At 48.3% G+C, this 18,059-nt stretch overlaps 1 protein-coding gene across 1 annotated transcript in view; it reads right to left on the bottom strand.

Moving 5' to 3' along the window:
- Positions 1–18,059, bottom strand: part of LOC144123121 (cytochrome P450 3A24-like) — an 84,439-nt gene that overhangs the window by 31,620 nt on the left and 34,760 nt on the right. The window contains exon 6 of the mRNA XM_077656023.1: positions 14,634–14,883. Coding sequence (XP_077512149.1) covers positions 14,634–14,883 — 250 coding nt within the window. The remainder of the gene's footprint in view (positions 1–14,633; positions 14,884–18,059) is intronic.

Raw genomic sequence — 18,059 nt, 5'->3', positions numbered from 1 at the left:
TTTTTTATTGCATGCATATAGTCAAGCTCTGATTTGTGGTGGTGGAAACATTTATTGCCAAATACCGAGGGGGTCGAACCCCTAACATGGCACGAGGCAACCCTTAGGGGGCTGCCCTTACAGGGCAAAGGACAGCCCTTGGAGGGCTATCCGCTTCAGGGCGTCAGTAATTATCCAGCGCTGGTCAGCAGCAGCGGAGCTGGCCAGGAGAGTCTCCCAGTATGACTCCGCCGTGTTGGGGGATGGAGGGTGTGGGAAGGCAGGACATGTGTGGAGGACATGAAGGAAGTCTCTCGGTTTCCCGCAGAGCTTACAAGAAAGGAATTGATAAAGGTAGCGGGCATGAAGGAGAATAGGGTAGGGAGCAGTTCGGGTCAGGAGTCGGCGCCAGTGGGAGGCCTCGATTAATGTTAAGGAGGGAGCCGGCGGTGCGTAAACGTGTCGGGTATCTCGGTAGTAGGCAAGGATATCTTGGAGCGTAAGCAGACGCTCTCGGGATGGCGGAGGAGGTCAAACTCCGGCGCGGAAAGTGAGACCTCGGGCGAGGGAGTGGACCTCCTCGTTACCCGGGAGGCCTGCGTGTGCGGTGGTCCAGGTAAGGGTTACGGGGTGGGTGGGGAGCCAGAGGCGTAGAAGCCGAGCCGCGGTGCGGGATACCAGGCCTTTGGCGAAATTGGATAGGGCGGATTTTGAGTCGGAGATAATTTTGGTGGCAGAGGTGGAGGCAAGAGCGAGTGCAATGGCCGCTTCCTCTGCAATTTCCGATGAGTCTGTGGTGACGGATCCTGATGCGATTAGTCGGGCCTGAGAATTAGCGACGGCGAGAACCATGCGGGAGCCCGACGAGTACGCTGCCGCGTCCACGTAGGCTACCTCGGGACTGTTGCTGTAGAGCTTGTGCAGGGCTTTGGCGCGGGCTGTCCTGCGTTCTCCTTCGTGCTCAGGATGCACGTTCTTAGGGATTGGACGGATGATGAGATGGGAGCGTACGTCTGGAGGTATGGGAACCCCCTCGGTAGGATGGGTGATCGGGGTGATGCCTAGCTGACAGAGTAGAGTGCGGCCTGCCGCGGTACTCGACAGGGGAGTCAGCTGTGCTGTTAGGGTGACTTCTGCCAGCTCCTCAAACGTGTTGTGGGTACCGAGGTTGAGCAGCCGGGTAGTAGAGGTGCTGGGGGGTAGGCGGAGGGCAACCTTCGTGCAGCTCCTGAGAAACGCGTTGATGCGGTCCCGCTCTTTCTGCTTTAGGGGGAGGTAGCGGAATGAGTACGCCGTGCGGCTCGTGATGAAAGCTTGGGTGAGGCGGCGAGTGTTCCGCTCTCGCAGACCCGCGCGCCGGTTCGCCACGCGCCGAATGAGACGGGTGGCTTGCTGGGCTTGGGTCTGGAGAGTTTGGATGGCGTTGCCATGCGCGCCGTGGGAGTGAAGGACGAGGCCCAGGATGCGAATCTTGGAGACCAGGGGAATGGGGTGGTTTCCTAGAGTGAGTGAGATGGCAGGGTTGGCGGGGTCGTGCGGCCTGGGGCGGTAGAAGAGTTCTGATTTAGAAAGCGAGCAGGCTATGCCGCGCGCGCTAGCGTATGAGTCGATGATGCTGAGGGCCGACTGTAGGTTGTGTTACATGTCGGCATCACTGCCTCGATTAGCCCAGATAGTGATGTCGTCAGCATAGAGGCTGAAATCTATGTCGGGTATTTGGGCGAGTTGGTGGGGGAGTTGGAGAAGGGCTATATTAAAGAGGATGGGAGACAGTACAGCACCCTGAGGCGTTCCCCGTGCTCCCAATGAGACACCGGACAGCCGGTGGTCACCCATGGTTAGTGTGGCTGTTCGTTCGGACAGGAAATCGCGGACGTAATTGTACATCCGCGGGCCTACACCTAGGGTGTGGAGGCCGTCTAGGATGGATGCGTGGGTAACGTTATGGAAAGCTTTTGTTAGGTCGACGCCGAGGATAGCCTTGGTGTCGCCCGCGGGGGGTCAAGGATGTGGTGCTTGAGCTGTAGAAAGACGTCCTGAGTGGACAAGCCCGAGCGGAAACCAAACATGCACGAAGGCATAAGGTTGTTGTTCACCAAATACCGGCTGAGCCGGGTCTGGAGAACGCGCTCCATGAGCTTGCCCACACACGACGTAAGAGAGATGGGACGGAGGTCAGCTGGGAGAAGTGGTTTGCCGGATTTGGGAATAAAGACTACTTTGGCGTCTTTCCATTGAGGTGGGAGGGCGCCGCGCAGCCAGCATTCGTTGAAGTAGTCACGGCTTTGACGGATGGGTAATCGAGGTTGCGGAGTGCCTTGTTGTGCACTCCGTCGAGGCCAGGAGCTGAGGACGCGTTGAGGCGCCGAAGTTCTGCCCTCACTTCCGCCTCGGTGAACGGTTGGTCGAGAAGGTCGTTGGGGGAGCCTGTGTAGTCAGGGTGGTCTGCGGAGGGATATGCCGGGAAGTAGAGATCACGAAGCTCCTCGAGAAGTTCCTGCGGGGAGGCCTCGGATGTGTGTATGAGCTTTATGAAGTTGTGTTTCTGGTGTGTCTGGGACTGAGTCGAATCAATGAGATGGCGGAATATGTTCCAGGTCTGGGGCAGGCTCATGTTGCCGTCCAGCTTGCTACAGAGAGATTCCCAATTTTGGCGAGACAGAGTTGCAGCATGCGTTTCATCTCCTTGTTGAGCGGGGCCAGTCAGCGTCTGAGTGTTCTATTTCAGCGCTGACGCCGCCATCTCCGCTCGAGACCCGCCTTGGCGTCCCATAGGTGCAGGAGATGGGAATCCATCGCGTCTGCAGGGCAGTCCTCTGGGAGTTGGCGACTCACGGCGCGGACGTCACGCTGGAGTTGGTCGCACCAAGTGGCTATGTCTGAGATGCTGTGTAGAGTGCGAGCTGCTCTGGAGGTGCGGAACGAGTCTTCGTGATGGTATCATCACGAGAGAGTCTACGTGTTGGGCCTGCTTGTAGGAGAATCTCGATAATGTAGTGATCACTACCCGAATTCTCCCGGGGGTTACACCACGCAGCGTGAGGGAGGAAGTGGGCGAAGGTGAGGTCAGGAGTAGTGTCTGCGCAGACGCTGTTCCCGGTGCGAGTAGGGGTGGTGGGGTCTGTGAGAAGAGAGAAGCCGGCCTGCTGAGCTGCGAACCATACCCTGCGCCCCTTGGGGGTGTCGGCTGTGTAGCCCCAGGCCGTGTGCGGGGCGTTGAAGTCCCCTACAATCAGGAGGGGACATTTGTGTGCGGCTCGCTTAGCAAGCGTGAATAGTCAGTCGAAGTCGTGCCGCAGGTACTTCGGGTGGTTGTATACGTTGAGGATGAAGGGACCAGTATCCCGAGCGCGCTGCGGCACGAGTTCGATGAGGAGATGATCTATTTCGGGGACGTCTAAGGGGTGAGAGATAGTAGTGAGCGCACGGCGTTCAAGAAATGCAACCCGAGGGGGCGTAGGAGAAAAGGGGACGATGGACACGTAGCTGGGTAGGGTGAGGGGATTGGAGGGCTCTTGCAGTGCGAGCACGTCGGGGCCGTCTGCCCGAGCTAGGAACTGGTGAAGCAGCCGCCGCTTGTAACCAAAGCCTCGACAGGTCCATTGCCAGATGGTTAGGCTTGTGCGTGGTCTCGCCATCACTGAAGCTTTCGTTTGCAGTGTAGGAGTTGGAGACGTTGTGGAGCCGGGCTTTCTCTTTAGGTCGCACGACAGCACAGGCTGTCGCGTGGCGAGACTCTTGCTCCTTGCTGTGCCTGGAGGCAGTGGTTGGTGGTTTGGAGGGAGGCGAGCTGCGCGCGGACACGCGGCAGCTCTTCATAGAGGGGGTTGGCGGAGCCCTGCGAAACCACGCCTGCCCAGCTCACCTAATTGGTGCCGCGGCCGGGTGCCTGGGCAGGTGGTCTCGGTGGGACTGGAGGTGGTGGTGGCCTGGTTCCAGTCCAGGAGCGGGACCGGGCCTTGGGCTTGTGAGGGGTGGACGGCTGTTTTGGTGCGGCTTGCTGCAGCACCGGAAAGGACTTCGATGTGAGCTGCGGGGCCTGGGGCTTGCGGGTCGTGGAGCGGCTGCGGTGTTGGGGTGGAGCCTGACTGATGGGAGTCTGGCTGGCGTTTGCCTCGGCGGCTCGCGTAGCATCCCAGTACCTCTTTTTGACGAGGTATGGCGTGCGGAAGCGCTCCTTGCACGTTTTGTCCGCCGTCAGGTGTGCTTTACCGCAGACCTTGCACTGCGGCGTGCAGGAGTGAGTGTGTCTAAAAGCTGCTCCAGCCTGCTTGCCTCGCCCTATGCCGATGCCGTGCTCGCTCCTCGTTTTCAGTTTTCACACCAGAGTGGGCAATTGGCATATTACTCGACTTCAATCGCAGTAATTTACTGCATCCTGCGCCAACAGCACTAGGCCACGTTACCTGCTATCGCCATTGCCCTCTCGACCAATCAATGACTATTGTGACTGATGCAGTACCTACAATCGCAATACGTGCAGTTCCAGGGTGGGCAGGTGGCAACTGCATTAAATTTATAGATTAATTTAAATTCCGCCTCTCCAGGTGTGTAGGCTGTTCGCATGCCAGTAGACGGGTTGCCGCCTGCCAGGAACCAGAGGAAAGAAGGATAAGGACGCGGAAGAATGCACTGAATGTACACAGTGCACCAGTATGAGGAAGGAACTTAAATTCCGAAAAGAGATGTTAGCTGAGTTCCAGGAGCTGAAGAAAAGCGTCGACTTCTGTAGCGAATCATGTGATGACATATCCGAAACAAAGGTTGATGTTAAGGAACTCATCAAGGAAGTCAAAGCGTTACGAGACACTAATCATGCAATGAAAGAGGAAAACCGCAAGCTTGCTCGGCGAGTAGATGAACTGGAACAATATTCCCGAATAAATAACCTTGAAATAAAAGGGGTTCCTAAGGACGGTGACACAACAGACATTGTGGTCAAACTAGGAACACTCGTTGGCGAACCTATCTCAAAAACTGACATTGATATCTGCCATAGAGTACCCACCTCAAAAGAAGATGAAAAGAACATCATTGTGCGCTTTGCCCGGCGGGAGAAACGCAATTTAGTATTAGCAAAGGCGAAGAAAACGCGAATAACAACAACAGACCTCGGCTACAGCCCCGAAAGCGCCGTCTTTGTTAATGAACATCTAACACGCAAAAACAAGCAACTGCTAGGTGCTGCCATCACAAAGAAAAAACAGGTTAACTGGAAATTTGCATGGACGAAAGATGGAAAAATATTTGCGCGTCAAGCTGAAAACAGCACTGTACTCCGAATCAACTGTTTGGACGACTTGGAAAAAATGGCTAGGCAAACCGACACATTATGATCAGGCTAGCAATCCGGTCCGTGGCCCTGTACCTGCAGTCTTTAGTAGTTTTCTACCGCCCTCATGGCAGTACAACCTTCCGATCTGAAAAATTTTCATCATAATGGTCTTTTATCTTTTCTTCACCTTAATGCACGTTCATTAGAAAACAAGCACGATGACCTTCATTATTTAATTAATGCAACTGACATTTCTTTCGATGCGATTATGGTATGTGAAACGTGGTACAAAAATAGTTCTGTCCCGTTCTTGTCGCACGACTACCAAACATTTGCGTTAAATCGCCCCCTGCAACATGGTGGCGGCGTTATGCTATTAATGAAAAACAGCTTTAACGTGAACCCTGTTCCTGAGTTTACTGAGTCGACTGACGACTACGAAATAGTGACAGCGCGTGAGAATTCACAATTTTTCTCGGTTCTTTATCGTCCTCCAAAGGGTTATCTGAAAAATTTCCTACTTTTTCTTGAAAGCCTTTTAGATTTTATATCTCTTAACAAATACTCTCTTTTTCTTGGCGGTGACCTAAACATTGATATCCTCAAAACTTCTAAGGCTAAAAATGATTTCCTGTCCATTCTAGAGTCATATGGGTTTCTAAACATTCTAAATGAACCAACACGTGTTACATCAGTGTCAGCAACTCTACTCGATCTGTTCATCACTAATACTGATAAAAGTGTTTCTTCTTGCGGTGCGCTTGCTAGCGACATCAGTGATCACTTGCCCATTTTCGCCTTCATTCATGTAAAAGATTATCCTGCACCTTCAAACGATCCGCCGATTTGTAGACAAGACATAACCCAATCTTCCTTGGCATCTTTTCGAGCCGATGTTCAGTGTCATGACTGGAGCCATGTTCTTTCAAGCACTGATGTAAATGCAATGTACAAAGCCCTTGTATGTCAAATTACAGATCTTTACCAAAGGCACTTTCCATCTGTAGCGCGACGAAGGAACAGGAAATCACGGAAACCGTGGGGTAACACGGGATCTGGTCAATAAAATTAACATAAAAAACCATCTTTACTGGAAATTTGTGAAAAGCAAGGACATAAATTTATTAAAAGCGTATAAAACATATAGAAATAGGGTAAATAAAGAGCTCAAAGTGGCCAAGCACGAATACTTTGCTACCTATCTGCATGACGCATCCGGGAACGTCGAACTGTTGTGGAAACGCCTAAATAAGATCATTAAACCAATCAGTCATTCCAACATCACCAGCATAAAAATCAACAATGAAGACATAAGCGGCACTGATCTATCTAATGCGTTCAATGCGCATTTTGTCTCCGTTGGGGAAACTGACTGCGCAAGCACAGCTTACTCTCCCACTGCAGATTGCATCCCTAATATCTCTGGAAGTATGGTATTCTTTCCCAGTAATGAAAGTGAAGTGATTTATGTATATAATAACCTCAAAAATTCTAAATCTCGTGATGCAAATGACATGCAAATTGCCCCTATTAAATACATTATTGATATCATCGCTCCAGTGTTGACTAGCATGTATAACTTAGCCTTTGAGCTAAATACATTTCCAGAGCTAATGCAAATAGCCAAGGTGACTGTAATACACAAAGGAGGTGACAAAAATAATATAAATAACTTTCGACCCATTTCAATTCTCCCAGTGTTCTCTAAAGGTTTCGAAAAAATTATGCACATTCGTCTTTATTCATTTTTAGGCAAGCATTCACTCATTTCACCTAGCCAACACGGTTTTCTGAAACAAAAATCCACAGAATCAGCTCTTTTAACGCAAAAAGAAATCATTGTTAACGCTCTAGAGCATAAGAAACTAGTTTTAGGCATATATATATATATATATATATATATATATATATATATATATATATATATATATATATATATATATATATATATATATAGATTTTTCAAAGGCATTTGATTGCGTGTGTCACAAAACGTTAATAATGAAACTGCAGCATTATGGCATACGGGGAAATTCTAATGCTCTCTTATCATCGTACCTTAATAATAGGCTTTTGGGGGAAAGGAAATGGCGCAGTATTTGTCTCATATATCGTTGGACACCTGAACCGCGCCGTAAGGGAAGGGATAAAGGAGGGAGTGAAAGAAGAGAGGAAGAATGAGGTCCCGTAGTGGAGGGCTCCGGAATAATTTCGACCACCTGGGGATCTTTAACGTGCACTGACATCGCACAGCACACGGGCGCCTTGGCGTTTTTCCTCCATAAAAACGCAGCCGCCGCGGTCGGGTTCGAACCCGGGAACTCCGGATCAGTAGTACCTTCAACACCGCTCTCAGTATGTTAGCCATAATAATAAAAATTCGAGCGTCAAAAAACTTACTTCCGGTGTCCCTCAAGGCAGTATTCTCGGTCCCCTCCTATTTGTTCTTTACATAAATGACATCTTTTCCACTATAAGCGAGGTACAATGGATTGGATATGCAGATGATACCGCGCTCTTCATTACCGGAGATAACCCAAACAATTTGATACACACAGCAAATATAGCATTACAGTTTGTTAAGCGTTGGTCCGAAAATAACTTTCTGAGAATTAATGCAAAAAAGACTCAAGCAATACTTTTTCGTGCAAGAAACACCCCTGTCACTCCCACAGAAAAGCTATTTCTAGCGAATGATGAAATTGATATACGAACGCGCGTTAAATCACTTGGGGTCTTTTTCTCAGAAAACCTAACCTGGGATAAGCACGTTGAACACGTTTGCTACAAATTAAACAGAATCGCGGGAATATTGAGTAGGAATCGGCATATATTACCTACAAAAGTAAAAAGGATGGTGTACAACGCCTTATTTTTATCTGCACTTAATTATTGTCATCTTGTATGGGCGACCACATCCAAAGAAAACATTCATAAACTAAAAATATGTCAAAAACGCGCAATTCGAGCCATTGCGAATATTTCATACCGTGATCATACGTCCGCATACTTCGCACCCTATCGCATACTTCCAATTGAAACCATGTATTCGTTCCGCCTTCTTTGCCAGTACAAGACTGCTGTTCGCACTAATAATCACTATTTTCTTCAGCTATTCAACCTTGACACGCGCACTCATAGTCATAACACCAGACACAATAATTCATGGGTCGAACGTTTCTGCCGCACAACATATGGCAATCAATCTTTGTCGTACCACATCGCCGTCCTCTTGAACGCACTCAGTCGCGTTGGTGTTGATACAAATACAGAATCTGCACGCTCACTTTTCAAAAAATTAGATCGTAATGCATCCGCTTTCTGTTAATACCCTCACCATTGTCTCTGGTTTCATTTCTTATCCTCCGCTGCGCTATTGCCCACTTGTCTGATTTTATATCCCTTCCTTTTTTTCTTTATATCGTGCAGCTAACGACATTTTTGCTTACATACAGCTGCAACTACGCCCTGTACCACGTGCATTGTATTATGCCAGCCGCTTACTTTTTGCATCTCACGTATAAAACCCTGACATTGTCGTCCATGTGTCTATATCTTGTACAATGTTTGTCATTCAGCGTCCTTTGTTTATTTTTCTTGAATTGCTGCTGAACTGTACCCAAGGGGGCCGGGCTTCGTCAAGCTGCGCATGTGCAGCTTTTTTCCGTTGCCCCCTTTCTTCCTCTCGGAGAAAAATAAATTTGACTTTGACTTTGACTTGACTTTGACGGTGAGCAGGTTGTGCTGACATCACAGGCTCACTTGACGTCGCTCGATCAAATAGCTACTTCTGTGACTGACGCAGGGCATCAAATTGCATGATTCAAAGCCTAATGATATGTCATTAAAATTCATCATGGTTCGGGGCTCGAACCAGGGACCAGCACCTCACCAAGCAGGGTAGTCGCTCTTCAAGCGAGTTAACTGCACGGCTAGCATATGTTAGGGAGATTGCGTATTGATTAACAGCTGGAAATTTGGGAAAGTTTGAGTTTCCCTAAACATTGCATCAACACTCTCCCTGGGTGGATGGAGGTGGAATGCGGAGGTAGCTCATGTGTAATGCTTCTGAAGAGCAGCTTGGTTTCTCACCGAGTCTTCAAAGCTGATTTGGCTGTCGCGTTTCGTTTTGCTTCTACGTAGCTTTCTAGTATGTGGAAGACTTTTGGAGGCTGGAGTTGGAAGGGTAGTCGGTGGCACTTCTGGAGGGTAAAGGTCGGCTGAAGAGGTGAGTCGAAGGTGGCTGTGAGTGAGAGGGCAGCCTCTTAGCTAAGGAGGTGCGCTTGGAGGTGGCTGGTGGGCGGGGCTTCTAGTGAGCACTTCGCTTTCCGGTCTGCGCAAGATCATGCTTAACTCCCCTTTTTATCTGCGAAATCATAAAGCCAGATACCATTGGAAGCAATATTTTGAGCTAGTCCGCATCATCTAACAGTTTTACTTTGGTTCTGAAGCTGATTTCACCAAGCTGGCCGCATCACCTACTTAGGAAGGCACCAAGGCGAGCTTGATAATGCCTCTTTGGGTGATCTTACGAGAAGAGCGAGAAAGTGTACGGCAATAAAATCTTGCAGAACAGCACAGCATGCTGGAAGCTGTTGAATCCGAAACAAGTCGGAGTATCGAGCGTCCAGCCAGTGCCTATCGTCGGCGCTAACAGGTGCTGGAGAGAAACACTGTTTGGCAAGAAGTGCCTCATTGATATGCAGCTAGATTGCAGACTACAACATTTGTCCGTAAAGTTTCGAGACTAAGCTTCAATAGACTAAAAGCAACGACATCTCCTCTCCTCCTCCTATGACGGTGCCCCTTCTTTCGGCTCCTCCCGTGCTCCGACGGTGGTGGCACCTAGGCCGGGGGATGCTAGCAGACGCTCCCAACGCTCGCCAAGCGGATCGCGAGCCCGAATGAATTTTGTGTTGCGTTTTTGCCTTGGCTTCGGTCGAAATGACATGAAGGTATGGAAGATCGAAAAATCAGTTAGTGAAATAACTGCCGTTACCAACGCTACGCTGCTTTGTCAAAAGTTTTTGTCCTGCGATCGCTTTGATTGTGGAGCATACGTTGAAAGTGGCGTGCACGAGCGAGTTCACGGCACTGTAGTGAATATACTCAGCGCATTGTGTTCCCAACGCTCTCTCCTTTAGCGTGCAGTGGACCGCGCGCCCGAATGAATTTTTTGTTGCATTTTCTGCCTCTGATTCGGCCGCATGGCATGTGAGATACAAACATTACTTACCAAAATTACTGCCCCGACCCACGTTGCACTGCTTTATCGGAGCTTTTCATACTGCGATCGCTTTGATAGCGGTGCACACGGTGGAAATGAAGTGAGCTCGCGGCACTTTAGTGAATGTCTCAGAGTCGATATTTTCAACCGGCGTCTTTTACACATAAAAATTGAATTCCGCAAAGAGGAAGTGGACCGACATGCGACCAGATCTGCGGCCTAGGCTTTATTTGAACGGATGGCGATTTAATGGTCCTATAATATACTCTCCAAAAGGCGCGTTCGCTCGTGCAACGGCTGTGCTGCTCAGTGTGTAGGTGATTACTCGTCTCAATGTTAAATATTTTAGTGCAGGAAAGCTTGCAGATTACTTCGGAGTTAATATACCTTGGACACCTCGCAGGCTATCGTTAAAAATATCCGACTGACGGTAGATACGTATAAATAGGCGAATACGATGCCCTATCGTTGCGCACTTAACCACGGTTGTGAGAAGAGTTTTGATGTATGGTTAATAGTTTGGATTGATTAACACCACCAAAAAAGGCATTTAAACGATGTTTCGTGAGCAACTAGAACGCCGCATGAGTCATTCGAATGCTACTTGTTTAGGTGATCATCATCTTGAGTCAGCATATGCAATAATGGCTTGTAAGAGAACATTGCCTTCCCTCTTGAAATCTCCATGCCTAACCCTCAGTAGCCTGGACTGCTGCTGTTAATTAGTTGCTTTTGGTCGAATCAGCATGAAAAAATCAAGCGCTGAAAAACCAAAAACCTAATTTACTTAGGCTAGTTTAAAGCAAACACGTTGGTCATTTAGGGAGTTGTTTAAACCGACAATTGAAAAAAGAAAAAGAAAATGTATGCAGCTACATTTAGCGGAGATCCTTGCTTGAATTCTCAAGTACTATTCACGCAGATATGTAGTATTCAAGCGATAGCGGCAGTTATTGCGCCAAGGCACATTAACGGCGACTTATTGTGGTATGAACCTGCCGCAACAAATACGTCCAGCGATGCTCGCAACATGAAAGCTAGGCCTGCACCACAGGCAGTACGAACGGAAGCTTCAACATCAAAAACCTCCTCTTTAGTACCGAGTTCGTGAGCGAAGTAGTCGAATTGCAACAAAACAAATACATCCAGCGATGCGCGTAACATGAAAGCTAGTCTTTCACCGCGAGCAGAGCGTAAATGGCGGTGTTCAAAGAACATGAATCGCAAGTTTCGAGTTCAGCCCGCGATCGAGTCCGACTAAAACCAAACCAATACGCCCTGCAATGCCTGCAGCACCAGCAGAGCCTAGCAAAGCTAGTAGCGTGAACGGAGAGGATACAACGAGAAGCACTGCTTTTGTTGCCCGCGAGTGAGCTGCGAAGAAAGACCGCAGGCGCTCGCGCTTCGCACCAAATCACCCGAAAAAAAAACAACACTACTGGCAACTGCAGAACGGCCACTCACCTCACAAAGTCGCGGATCCAGCCCATTGTCGAAGTTTGCCTAGCCGATCCTTATGCAGCCAAGCCTTTCGGCGAGCCGCGTTGCTTTTTCCGGACGGAATTACAAAAAATCTTTCCCCACTGCCTCCTTGGTTGTGGCATCCATGAGCGCAACAGAACCTCGGTATCGCCGCAGCGCGTAGACGCCGTCAAAGATTAAAAAAAAACACTTCCCGCCGAAACTGTTTCACAGAAAGAAAACGAAGCGCGATTCCTGCCCCAAACAATGGCGCTGGCGTCTGCTGCGGAGCAAAAAGGCGCGCTAACACGTGACCATTGCGCCTCGGCCAAAGGGAGGCTTGATTATCCGGCGGCGCGCTAGGAGAGGACGGCAGCCGGAAAATTCAAAGCTTTGCGTTACTTTTGCTGCAATGAGGGGTTTTAGTTGACGCTAAAGTCACTGGAACGGGACACTACCGCAACCAGCCGCCATATTTGGTCCAGCGCCGCTTGCTGTGCACGCTTATCTCTGCCCATAAGAGCAAGTGCTACGTAATGCTCCGGATTATCTGTGTGCCGGCGGCCGCGAGAAAGAAGCGAGCGGACCATTTATGGCGGGGAATGACCGCGTCACCGCGAAGAACGAATCGGTAACGCGCGCGCGCTGGCCGACCGGCGCGGCGGCGAGAGAAACCGAATGCGGTACTTTTCCCGTTCCAGTGACTTTAGCTGACGCGTATGTGTAGCGCCATCTTTTCGGGCTAACCTGAGCTATTTTTGTTATTTGCAGTGGCAGCCGCTAGATTGCACTACATGTAAAAAATAGGCTGTCACCTGTCTGCGCATTTCACTGTGAGTGAATGTGGAGAGATAGACGTCCACATCGAACCGCGTGTAATCATAAAATTCTGTGTGAAGCTTGGCAAGACAGCGACATAGACGTATGAGTTTCTTCGTGACACTTACGGCAACGAGACATTATCACGGGCGCGAGTTTTCGAGTGGCGCAAGAGATTCGTTTCGGGGAGAATGTCGGTGGAACACGACACAAGGAAGGGGCGCCCTTCAACCTCACGGCATGAAAACAATGTGGCTCGGATCAGGGAAATATTAAAGCAAGGCCGCACCATTCCAGTCCGCATGCTACCAGATGCTCTCGACATTAGTAGCACAACATGCCACCAAATTTTGCGTCAGAACTTGGGGAAACGAAAGCTGAATGCCAGACTTGTGCCGCACCCTCTCGCACAGGACCAGAAGGACACGCGGGCACCAGTGAGCACTGATTTGCTCTCAGAGGCAGATAAGGATGCTTCATTCGTCGACAGCATCATAGCTGAAAATGAAACATAATGTTTGCAATACGAACCTCAAGCAAAGATGCAGAGCTCCGAATGGCGGTCCACAAGCTCTCCGGCGTCGAGAAAGGTGCGGTGACAAAAAAAGACGATGCTGATGGTTTTTTCGATGCCAGAGGTGTCACACCACGCGTTCGTCCCGCGAGGCTAGAGTGAATCAAGAGTTTTATATCCGCGTGTTCCAACACATGTGTGATGCACTGCGACGCCGTCGCCGTGGCTTAAGGGCATCTGGACAATAGAGCCATCTCCACAATAACGCAAGTCCGCACACTGCTCTCAGCGGGACTGAATTTCTGGCCAAACACAGCATTACTGTACTTCCCCATCCGCCATACTCGCCTGACCTCTTCCCATGCGATATTTGCCTGTTTCCTCGTGTGAAGAGAGCCTTAAAAGGTTGCTAAATGGGGAGCGTGGACGCCATTCAAGACGCCACGACAAAGGAGCTGACAGCCCTGCCGAAAGGAGCGTCTTCCAACTGTTTCCAATACCTCAAAGAGCGTTGGAAGGTATGTATAGACTCCAAGGGACACTATTTCGGAGGGGTGCTGCACAAATGATTTCAATGTTAAACGCATTTTTTAATAGACTGAGTCTCGGAACTTCACGGACAAAGGTTGTAGATCCCCGTGAAGTTATCGATATTTAATATTCGGGGCCCACCTAGGTTTCCTGTTCTAAAGCAAGGAAAAAAAAGAGCGCTAATAGCAAGAGTGGCATGTGCTTGTGGTGCGTCAATACTGCTTCACTTTCCTGTATAAGAAATAGGATTAGTCTCAAGTCGTTATCTTCATAGTTGAGACGGCGAAAAGTATGATAAGTAGACCTATAACAACGAATTCCAGATCGAGCCTTCGCCTCGTCCCGTGGACGAGCATGAACTTTGTAGGAGCCGGAAATAATGTATAATTCTGGTATGAAATATAAATGGAGAACAACTTTAAAGTTTAAATGCTGGAGGCATCATATAAATGGGCTGTCTATTTCCTGCTAGTCTACCAAGCCATACTTCATCATGTTAGAAAAGAGCGCTGGAAGCAGAGAAGCGAAACAGGCATAGGTCGCAACCGCGCTGCGGCTTCCTCCGACATCAGATCGATATGGAAATAAGCGAATGCGAAATTTCGTGCTTATGTCATAATACATACGTGTTGCAGGTAACGAATGTTATTTACCCGTAGAAAGTTTCTGAAGGGCTTAATACTTCCTCAAAGTCTTGTATCACAATGTTTCTAGAATACGTCTCCAATACATGTTTACGGGAAAAGCAAATGTTTCATGTGGAACCTACCTCGAACGAATATGTCAGTAAAAAGGCATCACATGAGACACAATAGTACTGCACTTACTGGCTACAAGAGTGATTCCCTGCAGTCCTAGACACTGCAGCAGTCTGACGCCCGATGACGTGAGCCTGTCGAAAATACTGCCTGGCGCTGTGTTCTGGACGTCCAAGTCCATGCCGAAACTGGCCTTTAGCATGACCTCCAAGGAGTACCTCTGGAAAAGGTTCTTGATGTCCTTCGACCTCCCTTCTCCGGCGTCTCTTCCAACGATGTCCGCCAAAGTTTCGCAGCTAGCCTCAAACACGGGAAATATCTGTGAAATGTCAAGGATGATGTTGTAGTCAGACAAATTGTGTACCTGGCAGATGTGTAATAGGACTAAAGGAATGGAGCTTGCTAAAACATGAAACTAGAGTATTCAGTTTTCCTCGTTTTTTTTACGATTACTAAGTTAGCGGTGGTGTCTGCGGAGGTAAAGAATAATAACTGGGAGAAATATTCTTCAGCCTGTCGTTAATGGCGCCCACAAGAGCACTCCCACTGTTTTCCTTGCGTATGCCCAATTGCATTTTGGGTACAAAAGCTTCGTCAGAGCACGACTATGCGAAGTTTTCGTCCGCCCGAACGTAGTCTAGCGAGGCAACTATGCATAAACGACGCGTTGCCAAACAGCTACATGTGCCCTATCATGCGTGTTTTGTACAGCGTCCTCTATCCTTCCTCGGCACATGCACCGACGAAAGTAGCGTAGCGCTCGTGCGCACAGTACGTGTCAGCTGCTTTTGTTTTATTTACATGAACAAAAAAGGAGAGGTTGGTGCTGCATAGCGGCTTCGGCTAATCCTTTTCACTAATTGATAGCAATCACTTGTTACGACGATGTACAGTTCAACATAACACAAACAGTACGCAACATATAAAACAAATTAAAAGCGTCAGGAGAAGTAACATTAACGAACGAAGAAAAACACCTCGAATGTTAAGAGAACAGTAGACAATACAACATACATGAAAAATAAATAAGCAAGGACACAAGAACAATAAATAAGCTTATTTGCAATACACGCAGCAAAACTAAATAACAACGTTATTAAAGAACTCACTCACTAAAAAACAGTAAAAGAAACAAAATAAGTGTTTTCCGAAAACACAGAAAAAGAAAACAACAAAGATATTAAAGCACTCACGCACAGAGAGGTCAGAGCTCTAGCATTTACTCCATCTTTACTAAGGTAGTATTTCCCAAGGATACAGCTGTCCTCAAGGAATGCTATCAATGTCACAAGTGCTCCTTTTGCAGCTCACACGTCGGCCACGGGCCTAAGAGCTTTTGTAGACTTAAGAGTATTTTTTCAAGAGCACACAAGTTTCTCTTCAATCGTGATCTGAGGTTGTTGCACTCGGCAATCCGATAGCAGGTGAGCCACATCCTTATTTTCTTGGCCACGAGCATATTATGGGTTCTCTGCGCGGCCAATTGTATGAAAAATGTTCTTTGTGTAAGCCGTTCCTGAACGCAAGCGGTGAAGGAGCGGTTCTAAACTTCTGCTGATAGGTAATGGAATATTAAACCGCAGCAATGGATCAATGAAATGCATATCAGAACCTGTATGGTCTGGCTCAAACCACATCTTTTCGTTCATTCCATTACGCATGGTCGTCAAGAAACAGCGCAATGCGCCTCTCGATAACGGAAGGCCAGAAGTGAGGGTCTTAACTGAGGGTCAGCTGCACTCTGTATTATCTGGCGTTGCCTGCACGTAGCAGCATAACAGTTTGAGCCGATTGGGCAGAGGATGCATAGCACTTGCCCAGCGTGGTCAGCAAGGCATTCAAACTTCTGAAATCACTGCTGTTAGTTGATCCACGACTATGCGCAGTAGATTCGCGTTTGACTCTTCCACCATGTCGCGCCCACCGCGTTACTGCTTCCATTTGGGATGGCTGGTCCTGTTGGCGCAAATACAGGCAGCGATTGACTTTATAGGCCATTGCTGCGGAATTGGACCACGATTAGTTGCACTTTCAATGTCGCCTTTTTACTGCGTTCTTAAGGAGGGGGGGGGGGGTCGACATGTTCTTTACGGGGCGGTATTGCGTGGGCTCAGAGAAGCTCTTCGGTCCCCGTACTTGCTGTGAGTGCGAGGTTTACAACTTGTGGGGCGAATTTATGGCGCATTCTCGTTCGCTATAACTTAGTGGTTCGACCGCACTTGTTCGCTGTATCGGTGAGGAATCGCCATTGTCGTGCTGCATAGTTTTACGCTAGCACCGCACTTTCTCGTAATAAGCATTCGTTATATTTGCGGCTGTTATAAGCGGGGTGGAATCTATTTAGAACTCCTTCTCAGAGAAAAGGTGATTTCGTCAGCTTATGCGGTCATTGGCGGCGAACATCAGACAACAGACAAAAGAGAAACGTAACGGTAACTAAATTCTAACACTTCAGATAGTGTTTAGGGAGATCCTCAAGGTGGAGTATATTTGTAATAAGGGAGTAATTACTCATTGGCTTCCACCCAAGCGCAGAGATACGGCTACAAAGGAAAGCTATGCAGCTTTCTCAGAAACTTCGTAATTAAAGAAAAATTCGTCCTGGTCCGGGCTTCGAACCCGGGACCTACGCTACATTGGAGCGGTTGCTCTACCAACTGAGCTAACCGGTACGACAAGCTTTTAATAGGGCGAGAGCGAATTGATCAATAACTCGAAGTGGGAGCAGCGTTGGTCAAATGTTTAGGGTGTGGGAATATTGAAAATTTCGAATATGAACCGATTACGAACATGAAGAAAAAATGGCTTCGAATATCGAATCGAATATTTGTTCAGTACAAAAAAAAATATTTCAGAAAGGAATAAACAAGCAAGTGTTGTTGCCATTATTTTTTTCAAAAAAGTGTATGGTATTTGCAACTAAAATAAACAAAACTAGACTGCCTCAGTACCATATAAAAACGATAGTGTGCACAGAAATGTGTACTACCAATTATTATTATTATTATACTTGATAAGGCAGCATAACAGTATCCAAACTGTAATGAGGTCATGCAAACCAAAATTCATAAAATGACAAGGCTGGCAACAAAAAATAACACTAGTAAAACTTCGTTGGGTCGGAGTTCAAGGGACCGCAAGAAATGCCAGATCTATCCAAAGGCCTCCATTCATAATATCCCCCCCCCCCCACTCCCCGAAAAAAAAATAACCAGCCGTAATTGCGAAGATGCAGTAAGGCCTTATGAGGCGGCTCCATCAAGCTAACACGTGTAAGCCCGCGACGAGCCTCCCGTTTTGGAGTGCTGGAAGAACAACACAAATGCTAGCAAGGGGCCGGAGAACACACACTGGCGTCGGAATGGCGGGACTGTTTATAAAAAGGAGAAACAAATCGTCTGCGACGTGCCAGTCGGCGTCCGAATACCGCGCGGAGCTGGGATTGGAGTACGAGCTAATGCGCCGGCCGACAGTTGCATTTGCAGCGGGACAGCG

The sequence above is a fragment of the Amblyomma americanum genome, chromosome 3, assembly GCF_052857255.1.
Source record: "Amblyomma americanum isolate KBUSLIRL-KWMA chromosome 3, ASM5285725v1, whole genome shotgun sequence".
Taxonomy (NCBI): Eukaryota; Metazoa; Arthropoda; class Arachnida; order Ixodida; family Ixodidae; genus Amblyomma; species Amblyomma americanum.
The sequence above is the reverse complement of the archived record's forward strand: the minus strand, read 5'-3'. Positions and strand labels throughout refer to the sequence as shown.